The sequence below is a fragment of the Danio rerio genome, chromosome 13 (genome assembly GCF_052040795.2).
Source record: "Danio rerio strain M-AB ecotype USA chromosome 13, GRCz13ab, whole genome shotgun sequence".
Lineage (NCBI taxonomy): Eukaryota > Metazoa > Chordata > Actinopteri > Cypriniformes > Danionidae > Danio > Danio rerio.
Genome location: NC_141033.1, coordinates 1077982 through 1096482, shown reverse-complemented (window position 1 = coordinate 1096482; position 18501 = coordinate 1077982). Strand labels below are relative to the sequence as shown.

The 18501-nt window shown below is 32.2% G+C and overlaps 1 protein-coding gene across 1 annotated transcript; it reads right to left on the bottom strand.

Moving 5' to 3' along the window:
* Positions 1-1586: 1586 nt before the first annotated feature.
* Positions 1587-16932, bottom strand: perp (p53 apoptosis effector related to pmp22). Its single transcript, NM_001256207.1, has 3 exons — positions 16622-16932; positions 9050-9190; positions 1587-4460 (listed from the first exon to the last, which is right to left on the bottom strand). The coding sequence occupies exons 1-3, from the start codon at positions 16824-16826 to the stop codon at positions 4249-4251; spliced, it is 558 nt and encodes a 185-aa protein (NP_001243136.1). The 5' UTR covers positions 16827-16932; the 3' UTR covers positions 1587-4248.
* Between the last annotated feature and the right edge of the window lie 1569 nt (positions 16933-18501).

Below are 18501 nucleotides of genomic sequence, written 5' to 3'. Positions count from 1 at the left end.
ATATCATCTTTCTGTGGTTTTAGTGTTTGTGATGAGCAGTTTTTTTTAGGAATGTCAAATAAATAATATCTGTAAATATCAGGCGCCCAGAAATAATTAAATAAAAACTTTAATAATAGGTGAACCACAAAACCAGTCATAAGAGTATTTTTTTAATTGAGATTTAAGCATCAGATGAAAACTGAATAAATAAGTTTTGCATTGATGTATAGTTTGTTAGGACTGAACAATATTCGACTGGGATACTGTTGAAAATCTGGAGTTTAAACGTGCAAAATAATTAAAATAGTGAGAAAACCACCTTTAAATTTGAACTTTTAAGTTTTTAAAATTCATTACACTAACCCAAAAATATTAATATATTTACAGTAGGAAACTTACAAAAAATTACTTAATTTCACTTGATTTTTATTATTAATATTAATAAATGTTATTATTAATATTCGAAAGATTTTTTGCACCCATACAATTTCATTTTGCAGATTACTGCAGCATCACAAATAAAAACATTAGAAACTAAACACTTAATTTGTAAAGTTTGTAAAGTCATTTTATTGACTTTAATTTATTTTAATAAGTTTGATCACAACTTTTAAAGCAGCATAAAAATATTTGTTGTCATTTATTATTTTTACAGAGTGCGCTGCCAGAAAAGGTTATTAGTTTACAGTAATATTACACTGGTAACACCTAAATAAGGTGGTAATATCTAGTAATAATAATTAGAGAATGAATGCATATTCAGATTGTGTACAATTTTTCTCCTGTGCCTTTAAAATAAAAGTCCGCTGTAAAATATATTCTCAAGAAGTCACGACAACATAAGTTTTTATGTTGCTTTAACTTATTTTAAATGTTTCCCAGAGATGGGTTGCAGCTGGAAGGGCATCCGCTGCATAAAACGTGCTGGATAAGTTGGCGGTTCATTCCGCTGTGGAGACCCCAGATTAATAAAGAGACTACGCCGAAAAGAAAATGAATGAATGAACTTATTTTAATAATTTTAAAATGTATTTATTTTTGTTATACACATTTTAACTTGACATGTTAAGTCATTTTAATTTATCAGAACTAATTGAATTAATTTTGATTCAACCTAAAATTATCAACATATTACTGTGTATAGAACGCCAACGGGGTTGACACGTTGGCTCAGTGGTTAGCACTGTGGCCTCACAGCAAGAAGGTTGCTGGTTCGCTTCCCGACTGGGTCAGTTGGTGTTTCTGTGTGGAGTTTGCATGTTCTCCCCGTGTTGGCGTGGGTTTCCTCCGCAGTCCAAACACATGCGCTATAGGGGAATTGATTCACTAAATTGGCTGTAGTGTGTGAATGAGTTTGTATGGATGTTTCCCAGTACTGGGTTGCAGCTGTAAGGGCATCCACTGTGTAAAACATATGCTGGAATAGATGGTGGTTCATTCCGCTGTGGCAGTCCCTGATGAATAAAGGCACTATAATTAATAAATTAATGAATAAATAAACTTGACTTGATTAAACTTCAAAATATTGAATGTTTTACAGCGTATTGAAGGCCATAGTACCTTTAAAATCTAGATGGAAAAGAAATATTACAATAAAACACTAATTTTCATTGCAAAACTCCCTTTTATTAAAGAATGGTTTACAATTCAGATCACAGAGAACCACAAAACAGTGAAAACTCTAGAAAAAAGCTTCAAAAACCTACAAAGTTTACAGCTAAAATAGACTTCTTTAAATTGGTATTAAATTGTTTTACATTTATTTGTCTAAGAAAAGCGTACTGTCAGGATGACAGTCATTTATTTAGTGTTTTTAAGCACCTCAAGGTTAAAACTCCTTATTTACTGACAAAAAACTCAAATATACACATTCTGCTCCAACAGTGAGATAACTTTAGGGAAATGTGCAATAAATCTGCATGTCTAAACAACAACAATGACGTCCAGCACATGGAATGATGCATCAATTAATATAAAGCACAGTTACATCGTCAAAAATCTCAATGTTAATATGAAGAGAAGTTCAAGAAAATATACAAACAACAAAACTCTCAGTCGCACTTCACACAGCAGGTTACAGCGTCAATTCATGCATCCAGAAACTACATAATAATGCGATTACTGTACTTCCTAAATTAATTTTTACAAGTCATATGCCACAAACAGCTAAAGAAAATACATAACACACACAGAAATCTTGATATATGGTAATATATGCTAATTACATATATGACGTACAAGTATATATGCAACATATATTTTAAAATAATACAAAAATGACTTTTTTAAAAATAATTTTATTATTTATATAAACCATTTAAACCATTTGAATTGTAAATATATATTATAAATAATATGCATGTATATGTTAGCCATAATGTGTGTTCATATATGACTATACATGTTTTATATATGAAATTAATATATAAAATTTGAATATGAGATATAATCAATTTGCATATATTAACACGTATCATATTTCAATATGGAAGAGATGAATGTACACCTGTTAAAGGGACAGTTCACGCAAAAATGTTCCATCGTTTACTCCAAAATGCACTCAGTGACTTCAATAGTATTTTTGTCCTACTATTTATGTCAGTGGCTGCTTTTCTCCACCATTTTTCTAAATATCTTCTTTTGTGTTCAACAGAAGAAAGAGACTCACATGAGGGAGAATAAATGTTGAATGTAGTTTCACTTTGGGTGTGCTATCCCTTTAAATGACACACTTTGCGAATAAATGAAATAAAAACAGACTAAAATGAACCTCAATTGCCCCAAAAGTGAGACAAAATGCCATTTGTGTTGCATATCACACATGTAATGTGCATATATTTCCACCTATCAGAATTAACTATGGGAGAGATGCATGTATACCTGTTAGAGGGACAGTTCACGCCAAAAATCTCACCTACAAATGCACCCACTGACTTCCATGTGTTACTATAAAAGTCAATGGCTGCTTTTCTCCCCCATTTTTCTAAATATCTTCCTTTGCATTCAAAAGACGAAAGACATTCACATGAGGGAGAATAAATGATGAATTTAGTTTTATTTTTGGGTGCGCTATCTCTTTAAATGACACACTCTGTGAATGAATATTAATAAAAAAATAATAAAAAACTGACAGAAAATGAAGCATAATTGCCCCAAATGTGAGTCAAAAGGACCCATGTACTTGTATGTCAAAGATGTAATGTGCATATATTTCCACCTATCAGATTTCTCTATGGGAGAGATGAATGTATACCTGTTAAAGGGACAGTTCACCCCAAAAATCTCACCTAAAATGCACCCATTGACTCCCATGGTACCTTTTTGTCCTACTATAGAAGTCAATGGTTGCTTTTCTCCACCATTTTTCTAAATATCTTCTTTTGTGTTCAACAGAAAAAAGACACTCACATGAGGGAGAATAAATGATGAATTTAGTTTCATTTTGGGTGCGATATCCCTTTAAATGACACACTTTGCGAATGAATAAAAATAAACACTGACTAAAATGAACCATAATTGCCCCAAAAGTGAGTCAAATTGGCCCGTTTTCTTGCATATTATACATGTAATCTGCATATTTTTCCACCTTTCAGATTTCTCAATGGGAGAGAGGCATGTATACCTGTTAAAGGGACAGTTCACCCTAAAATGTTACCTCAGAAATGCACCCATTGACTTCAACAGTAACATTTTTTTGTCCTATTATAATAGCCAATGGTTGCTTTTCTCCACATTTTTTCTAAATATCTTCCTTTGCATTCAACAGAGGAAAGAAACTCATGAAAACACATGAGGGAGAATAAATAGTGAATTTAGTTTCACTTTTGGGTGCGCTATCCCTTTAAATGTCCAGTTTACGTGCATGAACAAATAATAAAAAGGATTAAAACGGATTAAAATTAAGCATTATTGCGCCAAAAGTGAGTCAAAAAGGCCTATTTTCTTGTATATTATAGAAGTTATTTGCATATATTTCCACATATCAGAATTAACTATGGGAGAGATGCATGTATACCTGTTAAAGGGACAGTTCACCCAAAGATTTGGGGTGTGCAATCCCTTTAAATGAAAAAAAAACATGAAAAACAATAAAATGACTTAAAATGAAGCATAACTGCAGCAAAAGTGAGTCAAAAAGGCCATTTTCTCAGCACAGACGCCGTTTTGTGTGTGTTTTTAGTTAATGCTGGTGCTCTCTCAGTGTTCCTCATGCTGGAGTGGTGTGTGAGACTGTCCTTTCTCAGGTGTGTTGTGTGTGTTTTTCTCTTAGCCAGACTGGTAGATGTATTTGGTCTTTTCAAGGCCGGTGATCTCGCTCTCGTAGCGGGGCAGGCAGCAGAAGAGGATCGCGCAGCCCAGCGTCAGGATTGTGGCGCCCCAGCCGAAACCGTAAGCCCACGTGTAGTCGTAATAACCCTCGTAGATCTGCTCGTTAAACTTGACCGGGTAGATGATCAGAGCGATGATCTGCACGATTACTGCGGACACACACACACACAACACACTCACTTAGTTAAACTGCAGCTGGACACAATCATGAGAAGAAAGGGTCAATGGAAAGTCAAAAAGCAAGATTTAACATTCTTAAAGGGACAGATCACAAAAACGTTGTAATTTACTCATGCTTAAAGTTACAGTTCAGCAAAAAATTGTAATTTAATCATTCTTAAAGGGACAGTTCACCCTAAAATTGTAATTTAATCATCCTTAAAGAAGAAGTTCACCCTAAAATTGTAATTTAGTCTTTCTTAAAGGGACAGTTCACCCTAAAATTGTAATTTAATCATCCTTAAAGAAGAAGTTCACCCTAAAATTGTAATTTAGTCTTTCTTAAAGGGACAGTTCACCCTAAAATTATAATTTAATCATTCTTAAAGGGACAGTTCACCCTAAAATTGTAATTTAGTCTTTCTTAAAGGGACAGTTCACCCTAAAATTATAATTTAATCATTCTTAAAGGGACAGTTCACCCTAAAATTGTAATTTAGTCATTCTTAAAGGGACAGTTCACCCTAAAATTGTAATTTAGTCATTCTTAAAGGGACAGTTCACCCTAAAATTGTAATTTAGTCATTCTTAAAGGGACAGTTCACCCTAAAATTGTAATTTAGTCTTTCTTAAAGGGACAGTTCACCCTAAAATTGTAATTTAGTCATTCTTAAAGGGACAGTTCACCCTAAAATTGTAATTTAATCATCCTTAAAGAAGAAGTTCACCCTAAAATTGTAATTTAGTCTTTCTTAAAGCGACAGTTCACCCTAAAATTGTAATTTAGTCATTCTTAAAGGGACAGTTCACCCTAAAATTGTAATTTAGTCTTTCTTAAAGGGACAGTTCACCCTAAAATTGTAATTTAGTCTTTCTTAAAGGGACAGTTCACCCTAAAATTGTAATTTAGTCTTTCTTAAAGGGACAGTTCACCCTAAAATTGTAATTTAGTCATTCTTAAAGGGACAGTTCACCCTAAAATTGTAATTTAGTCATTCTTAAAGGGACAGTTCACCCTAAAATTGTAATTTAGTCATTCTTAAAGGGACAGTTCACCCTAAAATTGTAATTTAGTCATTCTTAAAGGGACAGTTCACCCTAAAATTGTAATTTAATCATTCTTAAAGGGACAGTTCACCCTAAAATTGTAATTTAGTCATTCTTAAAGAAGAAGTTCACGCTAAAATTGTAATTTAGTCATTCTTAAAGGGACAGTTCACCCTAAAAGAGTAACTTACTCAACCTTAATGAAACAGTGCATGCTAAAGCTGTAATTTAGTCATCCTTAAATAGACAGTTTGCTCATAAATTGTAATTTATTCATTCTTAAAGTAACAGTTAACACTAAAACTGTAATTTAGTCATCCTTAAAGGGACAGTTCACCCTAAAATTGTAATTTAAGCTTTCTTAAAGCGACAGTTCACCCTAAAATTTGGATTTACTCGTCCTTAAAGGGGAAGTTCACCCTAAAATTGTAATTTAGTCTTTCTTAAAGAGACAGTTCACCCTACAATTGCAACTTACTTAACCTTAAGGCCTTACTTTACTTACTTAACCTTAAAGAGACATTACATGCTAAAATTGTAATTAATTCATCCTTAAAGCATCAGTTCACCCTAAATGGTAATTTATTCATCCTTAAAGTAAGTTAACACTAAAACTGTAAATTAGTCATCCCTAAAAGGACAGTTCACCCTAAAAGTGTAATTTAGTCTTTCTTAAAGCGACAGTTCACCCTAAAATTGTAATTTAGTCTTTCTTAAAGCGACAGTTCATCCTAAAATTGTGATTTACTCGTCCTTAAAGGGGAAGTTCACCCTAAATGGTAATTTATTCATCCTTGAAGTAACAGTTAACACTAAAACTGTAAATTAGTCATCCTTAAAAGGACAGTTCACCCTTAAATTGTAATTTAGTCTTTCTTAAAGCGACAGTTCACCCTAAAATTGTAATTTAGTCATTCTTAAAGTAACAGTTAACACTAAAACTGTAATTTAGTCATCCTTAAAGGGACAGTTCACCCTAAAATTGTGATCTACTTGTCCTTAAAGGGGAAGTTCACCCTTAAATTGTAATTTAGTCTTAAAGAGACAGAAGACAGAAACAAACGAAAAAACGAAGTGTTGGATTATTGTGAGTTTTTTTCTATTGAGAGTTAGCGTGACAGATCTGCACACACAGACAGCAGTGAGAGAGTGAAGGGTGTGGACAACAAAACACACACAGCACATTACATGCATCAGAGACGACTAGATTGATAGAACAAAACATTCATATTAGAATAATAATAATAATAACAATAATAATAATATACTTATTCAACTCCACATTCAGTTTTTCCAAGTCAAACTCAGTTTCAACACTGAAGAGGAGAGGTTATGATTCACAGCAGACCTCTTGTGAAGGACTAAATGTGTGGTTTATAATCGTGTGACTCTCGATCTCTCAGAAAAAGAGCAAACACCAGTAAAATCTGCTTCAGTGTCAAGTGTAAATCTGTAAACTCTCATCACGCCTTCGGGAGATTTCTCCTGTCTCAACATGTTCTTAAATACTTTAATGATGACACAGAGCTGAGCAAGCCTTATTCCACTGAATGGAAAATTAATTCTGATCATCCTCGTGATATATCCATGTTCTCACAATTATGAGATTAAAAAAAAATCTGAATAGTGAAACGGGTTGTTTAAAAACATTTAAAATATATTCAACGTGGAAACACAAAAGAAACTTTAAAAACAAAGCATGATGAAGCGAAACAGAACTCAAAACTGCAGGATATTCTGAGAAAAAACTAGTAAAAAAGAGTAACAATAAGAAAGATAAAAAAGAAAGAAAAAGAAAAAATGAGAGTAATAAAAAAAGCAAAAGAAACAATAGTAAAAAATACAAAAAGTAAGAAAAAGAAAGAAAGAAAGAAACTGAAATAAGTTTCTGTAGCAAAGTATTTTAAATAAATACAAACAAAACTAACTAAAATGATTATATAAAACACACTTTCAATAAAAGTTGTACATCTTTTCTGTAATTGTTATTCTGCGCTTTAAAAATAAAATAATAAACTCAAAGCGGCGAGATCGAGACTTGAGTTAACAAGTCGCTAAACTGCAGGATACTCAAAACAATGAGCAAAATAACACTTGCAGGACGAACTCGACTGCGGGACAAGAGGAGATAACAGTTTTACATTTACGTCAAGATTATAACAGCAAATGATCAATTCTGGGGTTAATTTACGAGTCCACATCTCACAGTTACATTAAAAACAATGAGCCGCACGGACGTTTATATGTTTTGTTCATCAAACCGCCCGGCCCAACATCCACATATTCTTCACACAGCATTCATCACAGACAAAGTGGAGGAAATGATCCTGCCGTGAACTTCCTCAGACAGAGAGTGCAGCACACATGCGCTGAACCACACCACGAAACCACAGCTCACGTTTACTGCTGGCTTATTTTAATATCTCTATTATCTGAGCTTTTGACCTGTCATTGTCATTCTGTTGCACTGTGGAAGCTTCGGACACAAATTCGACAAATTCCTTGTAAGTGTGAACATAAAGCTCTGATTCTGATTCTACATTCTGATTTGTATTGAGTATATCGATACGACCGATATATCAGCCGATATTCATCATTTTCAAAATATCGGCATTGATCCTAGGCAGGACTTTTATTTTGACAACACTAAGTGTTTGTTTACCACATTTATTTTTAAATGCATTTTCAAAAGATTTAGCCTTTGATTCTATTCGATAAAATTTATTAAAATAAATAACACAAAATATCGGTTAAATATGAAATTATCGGTTCCATATCAGTCGACCACTACATTGAGTTATTGGAAATTAACATATGACTCTATTTTTGGGCTAATTTGTAGCCTTTGATATCTAATAGACATCCTTGGACTTGCTCTTCAGTGTTTGAGCTTTCAGCAGTGACACTGACATTACACTGAACTGAACTCTGAAAACTGGACTGAAGCCGTTTTGATTTAGTAGATCTTCATCTATGCTAAGCTGCTTTGACACAATCTACATTGTAAATGTTCATAGAAATTAATAGGGATGTTCTGATACGATTGTTTCCTTCCTGATACCGACTCCGATACCTGAGCTCAGAGTATCGGCCGATACCGAGTACTAAACCGATACCAAGTCCGTGTCAGTAGAAACATTTGCGTATACTACTGCTTGCCATGTATAGATTGACATCATTAATTTACAGTGTGCTTCAGACTTATCCATTAATAAAACCTTCACAAACACACAGAGTGAACGAGAGTCTTTTTATTACTGACGTTTTTATTATCAGACATTTAACAGTACTTTGATTTATTGTACTTTACTGAAACAAGCTCAGCCACAAATCAAAGTTTAAGCAAAGCTAGCGGGCTTATTTCTCATTTAAAAAGATGCTATCAAATAAGTTCATGGTTTCAAATACTCGCCGATACCGATGCCAAAACTTCTGCAGTATCGGCAAATATTTAAGATGCTAGTATCAGTATCGGTACAACCCTAGAAATGAAGATGAATTGAATTGAATAGACAAAGAGCTGATGTCTTACCAGCCAGGATGAGGAGTAGTCCGATGAAGGGCAGCAGAGAGACGTTGACGGTAGAGCACAGTGCCACTAATGAGATGATGAAGGCGAAGATGAGGATGATGAGGCCGATGATCATCAGAGCAGCTACAGCCTGAGCCCAAGCTGGAGGAACACAAGAGGAAGACTATTAGTCACATGATGCTCGCTTTCATAGCATCTCACTAACACACTGAAAACAGTCCAAATCAAAGTCAAATAATCTTGTTTAATCTTGTTGAAATGTTGATATTTGGACCAGAAACAAGAGCAAGAAAAATGTATAAATAATTACATACAACTAATCTATGTTACACTGCCAAACAAAATGTTTTAAACTCTCTTGAAATGCACAGTCATAGGCCCTAAAAACACATACAAAAAACAGACGTCCTCTATTATGGTTAAACTATGGTTAGACTCAACAGTGGATATCTTGCGATGTGGCTATGGTTTGATTTGGCCCACAGCCACCCCATCTGAGAAGAGAGTGAGAATTGGGGCTAATGCTAACGTGACCTTTTTTGTTGGTTTGTTTTATTTCTGAGCTAAAAAAAAAAGCAAACTAAAATTAAATCTTTCAATAAAAAATTAAACACCGGAATTAAATCTTTAAATTTAATGTTGAAAATCAATCAGATATGTTTAATGTAAATACTCAAATGATTATTTTTTTATTGAATGTTGTAATGTGCTCTTGGTCTTAAATGTGAGTCTGTTCTGTGCTTTCATTTTATTTAGCAATGAAAACACTTTGAAATAAATATAAAACATGCGGGATTCCCTTCCTTTTCATTACAGGCGCCGTCGCCCCTCCAATGCAGTCCTCAAAACGGTCAGTTCATGTAGCGGTGCGTGACTGTCAGACGCTCTCCACAGTGATAAACAGACACGGTTTCCCGAACAGATTCTTTACTCGCGATTTGAAGCAGAGAGAAAGTCGACACGCTGTGTTTTGGGTGCGTGTTTGAACAGACTTATACACACAATAATAATAATAATAATGATAATAATAATAATAATGATAATGATAATGATAATGATAATAAAATAATAATAATGATAATAATATAATAATAATAATAATATGATAATAATAATAATAATATTCATAATAATAATAATAATAATAATAATAATAATAATAATAATATGATAATAATAATAATAATAATAATAACAATAATATGATAGTAAAAATAATAATAATAAAAATAACAATAATATGATAATAATAATATGATAATAATATTCATAATAATAATAATAATAATAATAATCATAATAACAATATGATAATGACAATAATAATAATAATAATAATAATAATAATAATAATAAAATAATCATCATCATCATCATCGTCATCATCATCATAATAATAATATATTTTTACTGAACTATATGTGTCCTAATAGTGTTGTCTGTCAACAACATCTCAAAAAACGTGTTTTAGGGTTTTGTGACGCTTTACATCAAGAGGCATTATCCTGACAAGCAAAATATTGGCTTTTTTTCAAAGTAATAAGTCAAAATGAAGTGAGTTTTTCATTAAAACTAGCAAAATAATCTTCCAATGTGGTAAGGAAAATAATCTAGTGTTGGCTTTGACGTTAGATTGTCTTGCTTACACTATTGGCAGATTATTTTGCATGTTTTAATGAAAAACTCACTTCATTTCAACTCATTATTTCTAAAAACAAGACAATTAAATGTGTCAAGACTTAGTCTCATTGACTTCCATTCATTTTTATAGTAATTACCAAACTCTCTCTGTTCTGTTATACATGATTGTTCTATTATGTCGAATATCGACTTTTTTTTACGGCTGGTAGGAAAAAAAACGTTAAACAAGTGAAAACTAAATCTCACCACTTTCCCTTTATTGGCATGACACACTTTAAGAAAGCAGAAGTAAATCAGTTTATAATCTGTTGGACTACACATTTACAGCTTTCCATCAATGTTTAACCAGTTTCTCTCAGTCATCAATGAGTTTCAGTGTAGATTCGAGGACTTGTAAAGGCAGCGACTGGTTTCTAACACTGGATGGAGGAATGTGTGTGTGTTTCGTCTGCGTACACAGTCACACCCAGAGAGAGCTGTCTGAGGAAGGGTGTGGTGCATGAAGCTTCTGAACAAATAAGATTGATGTCTCCAGTGTTATTGGTTCTGACTTCATCATATATCTAGTCAATTCGTCACTCAGACATTAGTAATCTTTGGCATTCAAGAGCAAAACTGCCTACCATCAACTCTGTGGTCATCAAGTCTGCGTAATTAAGACTGTAAAAGGATTAGTTGACTTAAGAAAGTGAGAAAGTCATTGTTGCTTGAAAGTGTTAAGTTGACGTAACTTAATTTGTATAATTATGTGCATACTTTATAATTACTTAAAAAAACACCTTGAAACTTAAAACCTGATCATCTAAGTGGCTAATAGTTTAAAGGCAACAGGTTTACTCACTTTAAGCAAAGTCAACTAATCACTTCAAAAGCAGCAAGTTTACTTTTTTAAGTAAATTCGACAGATAGCTTTAAAAACCAACAGGTTTCCTCACTTTTTAAAGTACCCATTCTAAACTCTTAAATGGTCACAATTTATCTATTTATTTTCTTTAAAACTTGTATGCACTTTGGTGATTTACACTGTAGATCTGCCTGATGATAACATATTTAGTGTGTATATCATTTTTGGTATATTATATTATATTATATTATATTATATTATATTATATTATATTATATTATATTATATTATATTATATTATATTATATTTTATATTATATTTTATTTATTTTATTTTATTTTTTATATTATATTATATTATATTTTATATTTTATTTTATTTTATTATATTTAATTATTTATTTTTTATGTATTTATTGTTTAGGGTTATTTTTATTGAAACTGCAGAGCTTATGCTACAAAATTTTATTTTGTGTACACCTACATGTAAATGACAATAAATATAATGTCAACAACTCATCGTCAACTTCTTTTAAATAACTAAATGCTTTAAAAGCAACAATTTTACTCATTTTTTTAACTTATCAAACCGCATTTAATCTAATAATAATTTTTTGTAATCTTTTTCGGGGTTTTCACCTTTATTGGATAGGACAGCAGAGAGTATTGACAGAAAAGTTTGAGGAGCATGAGTGCATGTGTCGACACACATTCCACTGCACCACTGGCACCAACCGTTTAGTTTTTTAAGCAATTTAACTAATCTAATCACTTTAAAAGAAACAGCTTTACTCACTTTTATTTGGTTTTTTAAGGGGTTTTTCATCTTTTATTGCACTAGGATAGTGGAGGACAGACATATAAGAGCAGAGAGAGGGGAAGGATCGGCATAGAACATCTAGCCAGGAATCGAACTGAGGTCGCCGTGAGCACCATGCTGCTATATGTTGGCACACATAACCAGCGCTTACTAAACTGTTTAAAAAAAAACAAGTTGACAACTTAAAATTGTAAGGCAACTTGCTGCAGAGCTTTTTTGACTGAACTCATTTTAAATCGAGTCAAGTGTAGTACGTGGTTGAAAGTTGATTTTTAGTTGACTCAACTTTTTTGACAATATTCACTTTTTTTAAGTAAACTCAACTAATCGCTTTAAACGCAACAAGTTTACTTACTAATCACTTTAAAAGCACCAGTGTTTCTTCTTTTATTGGGATAGGATTGTGGAGGACAGACAGGAAAGCATTGGGAGCAGAGAGAGGCGGAGGATCGGCATAGGACCTCAAGCCAGGAATCAAACTCGAGTCTCCTCAAGCAACATGCTTTAAGTCGGCTCACTTAATCACTAGGTTATGGGCACTCACTACACTGTTGACAAGATTTTTTTATCCAAACTCATTTTTTTAAAGTAAATTAACTCATTAAATCGCATTAAAAACAACAGGTTTACACACTTTTTAGGTAAAGTCAAGTAATAACTTTAAAAGCAACAGATTTACTCACTATTTATATATATATTCAACTAATCGCCATAAAAACGACAGGTTAACTCACTTTTTAAAGTCGCTAATGACTTTAAAAGAAACAGTTTTATTCACTTTTTAAAGTAAATTCAACTAATGGAATCACTTTAAAAGCAACAGGTTTACTCACTTTTAAAGTAAAGTCAACTAATCACGTACTACAGTGTACACATATATTTCATAATACTAACCTTAATATAAAGCAAAATTAATAATTCTACAAACAGCGGAGTAGTGCATCACAGCACATGTAAAATAAGCTCTGTGATCTATGATTAATTTATAAGCACAATTGTACAAATGAGAACTAGAGTTTATGCATAAAATACTCTGTTAAACTGTAATGTAAATATCTTGTTTTCTATCAACCGACAGGCCTTAAACATTCACCTATAGCAAACTAGAGAAAAAACAGATAATGCATGAGATAAAGTCAAAGATGGCAGGTTTTGCCTGGAGCTTAAAGTGTTTTCAAAGCTGTCAACAGTCGCATCTATAATTTATTTAACAGGTTCAACTGGTTATAAGTGGCTGTGTTTGCACACCGAGCTATTTCCACTTTCCCCACACTATAACGATCATACAGAAGTTACTACAATCTCTTTCTGCTCTGATACTAGAGTAGAAATTAAACATAAAGATACATTAAAAACATAAATGACTTCCCGACTAGTCGATGTTTAGTTTATTAGTGGAGTATTTACAATGTAAGCAGCTTAGGGAGCCAAACAGCACACATAATAGCGTAGTCTATAGATATGGTCAGTGTGATTACGTTATTTTCCGCAGTTCTGTGAACTGTTATAATGCATTAGCAAACAATTTATTAACAATAGTACAAATCGTAAAAACAAATTCAAGTTAGTTCACAGTTCATTAACTCATATTAACAAAATAAAGAGTTTTTGTGTTGTTAGTTCATGTTAGCCCAATAAAAAATACTATAGTAATTTAGAGTAAACACACTGCTTTCGAAGCATACTAGCGTGAGTTATACTGTCCATTATTTAAAACACTGTGTTATTGAATGCTACAGTATATTGTAATATTAGTGAACTCATGAATAAAGTGGTATACTTTAGTTTTTACTACAGTAAACTGTGGTGTATTGTAGTATGATGTAGCTGCAGTATAGGGTGATTTGTTATTACCACCACTGATGAATAATTCAGGTACTTTACTAAAGTATGGTTTAAAAACGCTATAGCATTTACTATAGTATTATTTTATGTAGAAACTAATAGGGTAAATTATTGACTAAACAAATCTTTGATATGTATGATGAATAAGAGGAGGCTTTCAAAATGCTCCTGACAATAAGCTAATAAAACTAACACATATTATGCAAATATATAATATTCAAATATAAATTTTTATACATGTCATTGTAGGATCAGTTCTCTGACATGATAAGAGCACTATATGTTTCTGTTTTTTGGCATTATTAGTTTTCAAGAATATTTAAAAATGTATATTGAAGATAAATACAGAAAAAACTCAAACTTTCCACCTGCTTTGTTTGTTTCTTTTATTATTTTTTGTGTAAACTTTTTTATTCAAACTTTTTCTTCTTGTCTTTAATTTTGGATCAAATATATATGAACACTACCGGTCTAAAGTTTTGGGTCAGTTTTTTTTTTATCATTGAGGCAGCATTTATTAAATGTAAATAATGCTAAATTGTTAAATATTTATGAACATTTTAAATAACTGATTTCTTATTGTATGTAGTTTCAAATGAAACTATTACTCCAGTCATTATTGCTTTTATTACTATTAACATTAATAATAATAATAATAATAATAATAATAATAATAATAATAATAATAATAATAATAAATATTAGAGTGATTTCTGAAGGATCATGTGACTGAAGACTGAAGTAATAAATTCATCATTAAAATCACTGGAATCAAAAATTAAGTTAAATAATAATCTACTTTTGAACAGTTATTTTTTAGTCAAATAACATTTCAAAATTTTACAATGTGTACTGTATTTTTGATTAAATAAATGCAGCCTTGGTGAGCAGGAGGAGCTTATTTCAAAACAATTTGACCCCAAACTTTTGACTGCAGTATATATATATATATATATATATATATATATATATATATATATATATATATATATATAACAACATTATTCGTTTTCAAGTATAATATATACTGGCAATAAATGCGAAAGACAATATAAAAACTTTTCACCTCTTTTGTTTGTTTGCTTCTTTGTTTTGTCTGAACTTTTTCCTTTTTTTTTTTCCTTTTCTAGTCTTAATATGTATATTCTTCAATATATATATATATATATATATATATATATATATATATATATATATATATATATATTTATATATATATATATATATATATATATATTTAATATATATATATATATATATATATATATATATATATATATATATATATATATATATATATATATATATATATATTCTTTATATATGTATAAATTATTCTTCAAGGATCATATTTAAAAAAGGGTAAACACAAGAAGAAAAATATTTTACACCTGCTTTTCCAAATTCAAGCATTCCCCTAGTGTCTTTAACGCTGGATCAAATATGGGTCATATATGTCATATATATATATTGAAATATGTAAATATTAAATATGTCTATTTATCTTCAATGTATATTAAGTATATTGAAGATAAATGGACACTTTCCACATGTTTTTACTTGCTTTTGAACTTTTTAATTGGAACTTTTCCCTGTTGTCTTTAATGCTTGGATCAAAAATGAGTCACATAGACATATAACAAGTGTGATATTTTAAAAAATGTATATTGAATACTTTCCACTTGTATTTCATTGTCTGTCTTTTTTTAAATACTTTTTAATTGGATTTTTTTCCTGTTGTCTGTAATGCTGGATCCACCTGTAGCCTATTTTTCTTTTCATTTTCTTCTGGAATTCTTTATTTGAACTTTTTCCTATTTTAACGCTGGATCAAAGAGGGATTCACGTAAAACACACACACACACACACACACACACACACACACACACACACACACATATATATATATATATATAAATTACAGTACATTGAAGAATGCAAATATATTTTTAAAGTGCATTGAAGATAAATGGGATACAGAAGAATAAACACTTTCCACTTGTTTTTACTTTTTTAATTGGAACTTTTTTCCTGTTGTTTAACGCATGGCTCAAACAGGACTCACAAATAAAATATAAGAAATATAACAAGTATATTATCTTTTAAAATATATATTAAAGATATCTTTCACCTGTATTTCTTTTCTGTTCTCTTCTTTATTCGATTTTTTCCGTTGTCTTTAACTCTGGCTCATACATGGGTCATGTATGTTTTTCAAAAGTAGCCTAAGTTACATTGACTATAAATAGTATATAATAATCAATAGTAAATATTATATGAACACTTTTTCCACCTGTTTTTGCTTGCTTATGAAGTTTTGAACGTTTTAATTCGTACTTCTTCCTGTTGTCTCCCTGTACTCTGGCTCATACTAGTCTCTAAAGTCTGTGATCAGTCGGTGAACTCTGTACTTTTGACTTACAGAACTCCATGAGGGATTTGCAGTCCCACTGGTCGTTGCGGCCTCGGCACTGCTTCCACATGCTGGCGTAGTGTGTTTTAGCGTCCTGATCCTCCACCCAGCCGGACTGCGCCGCGATCGCGATAATGTCGAATATAATGGCGAACAGCAGCAGCATCGGCAAGATCCACCGACACCGCGTGTAGTCGATCCCACACCGGAACATTATGCTTCTGATAGAGTGTAAAGCGTGTGTTCTGGTCGAGTGTTAAGAAGTTCTGTGGATGTTTTCTGGTGTGTCTTTATCGGAAACTTTCGCTGAGCTCCACCCCGCGCTGAAACCTGATCTGGAGAAGCTCAACCTGTTTCAATGGAGACTCTCTCAGGGCTGGGCATAAAAGTCTATTGACACACACACACAGACACACACACACACACACACACATAAGAGAGCGAGAGAGAGCGAGATATACACACAGAGACACACTCAACTTTTTTACTAATTAGACGAATGCTAGCATTAGCTCTACGATAAACGATTTGGGTTTTTTATTAGACAGCAACTTAACTTTTGAAAACCATATAAAACATTAAATAATCAAGCTCCTGTTTATCTAAACAACCTTCTGTCTTGCTACAATCCAACCCGCTCTCAAGATCTCAAAACTAAGGGCTTCTGGTAGTACCGAGAATAGCAAAGTCTACTAAAGGAGGTTGAGTCTTCTCATTTATGGCCCCTAAACTCTTTAATAGCCTTCCTGATAATGTCGGAGGCTCAGACACACTCTCTCGCTTTAAAACTAAAGACCTATCTTTTAAGTAAAGTGCAATGCATCACATAATGGTATAATGCATGTGTGCTCCATGCAGGTGAGTGGGCTTGACAAACCACCCGTAGGACACACTCTTCCAGTCTTAATGCACTACACATTTTGTTAGAAATACTGCTTGTCTATATAACCCCTATTTTTATTTATAGCACTTCATTTTTACACTGACATTTAGGATCTCTTGTTTAACTACACTATGATTTCCCAGTGTTGGGTTGCGCTGGATAGGTATCCGCTATGGAAAACATATGCTGGATAAGTTGGCGGTTCATTCCGCTGTGGAGACCCCTGATTAATAAAGGGACTAAGCCGAAAAAAAAAATTATGAATGAATGAATACACTCTGAGCAGCAGCTACGCTAATTATTTTCTTTGTTCTCTATTTCCACCTTGTAATGCCCATAAGGGGTGTCCAGACTTGGTCCTGGAGCGCCGGTGTCCTGCATAGTTTTGCTTCAGCTTCCTCCAACACACCTGCCCAGAAGTTTCTAGTATTTCTTCAAAGAGCTTGATTAGTTGGTTCAGGTGTGTTTAATCAGGGTTGGAGCTAAAATATGCAGGACACCGGCCCTCCAGGATTGAGTTTGGACACCCATGAGGCCCATAGAAATACAAAAAGAAGTTCTGGTGTTATTGTGGAAGGATACTGTGAATAAACAGAACGAGTAATATTTATGTTCTCGGCTGCACTATATGGTTGTCTTAGATTGTTTCTAGTCTAAGTATCTAAAAAATTCTTAAATCAAGAAGCATTTTATTAACAAGCACATAGTTTTCAGAAATAATCTATTAAAGGTTTTTCCTTAAAACAAGCAAAATAGTTTTATGTTAAAGCAAAAACAAGATTATTTTGCTTTACTGACACATTTTTGTTTTGTTTTCTTCGGGTGAAGAGAATTTTAATAATCTAATCAGATATCTTTTATTATGAAAAGATGTCAAATGTCCTTCATGCAATCCAACACTAAAATATACACAGTTATTTTAATCCAATTTTCAGTCAAATATGCACAAAACCAACCACTGGATTAATTGTATTAATTAATTACATTTATATAGAACCACATTTTA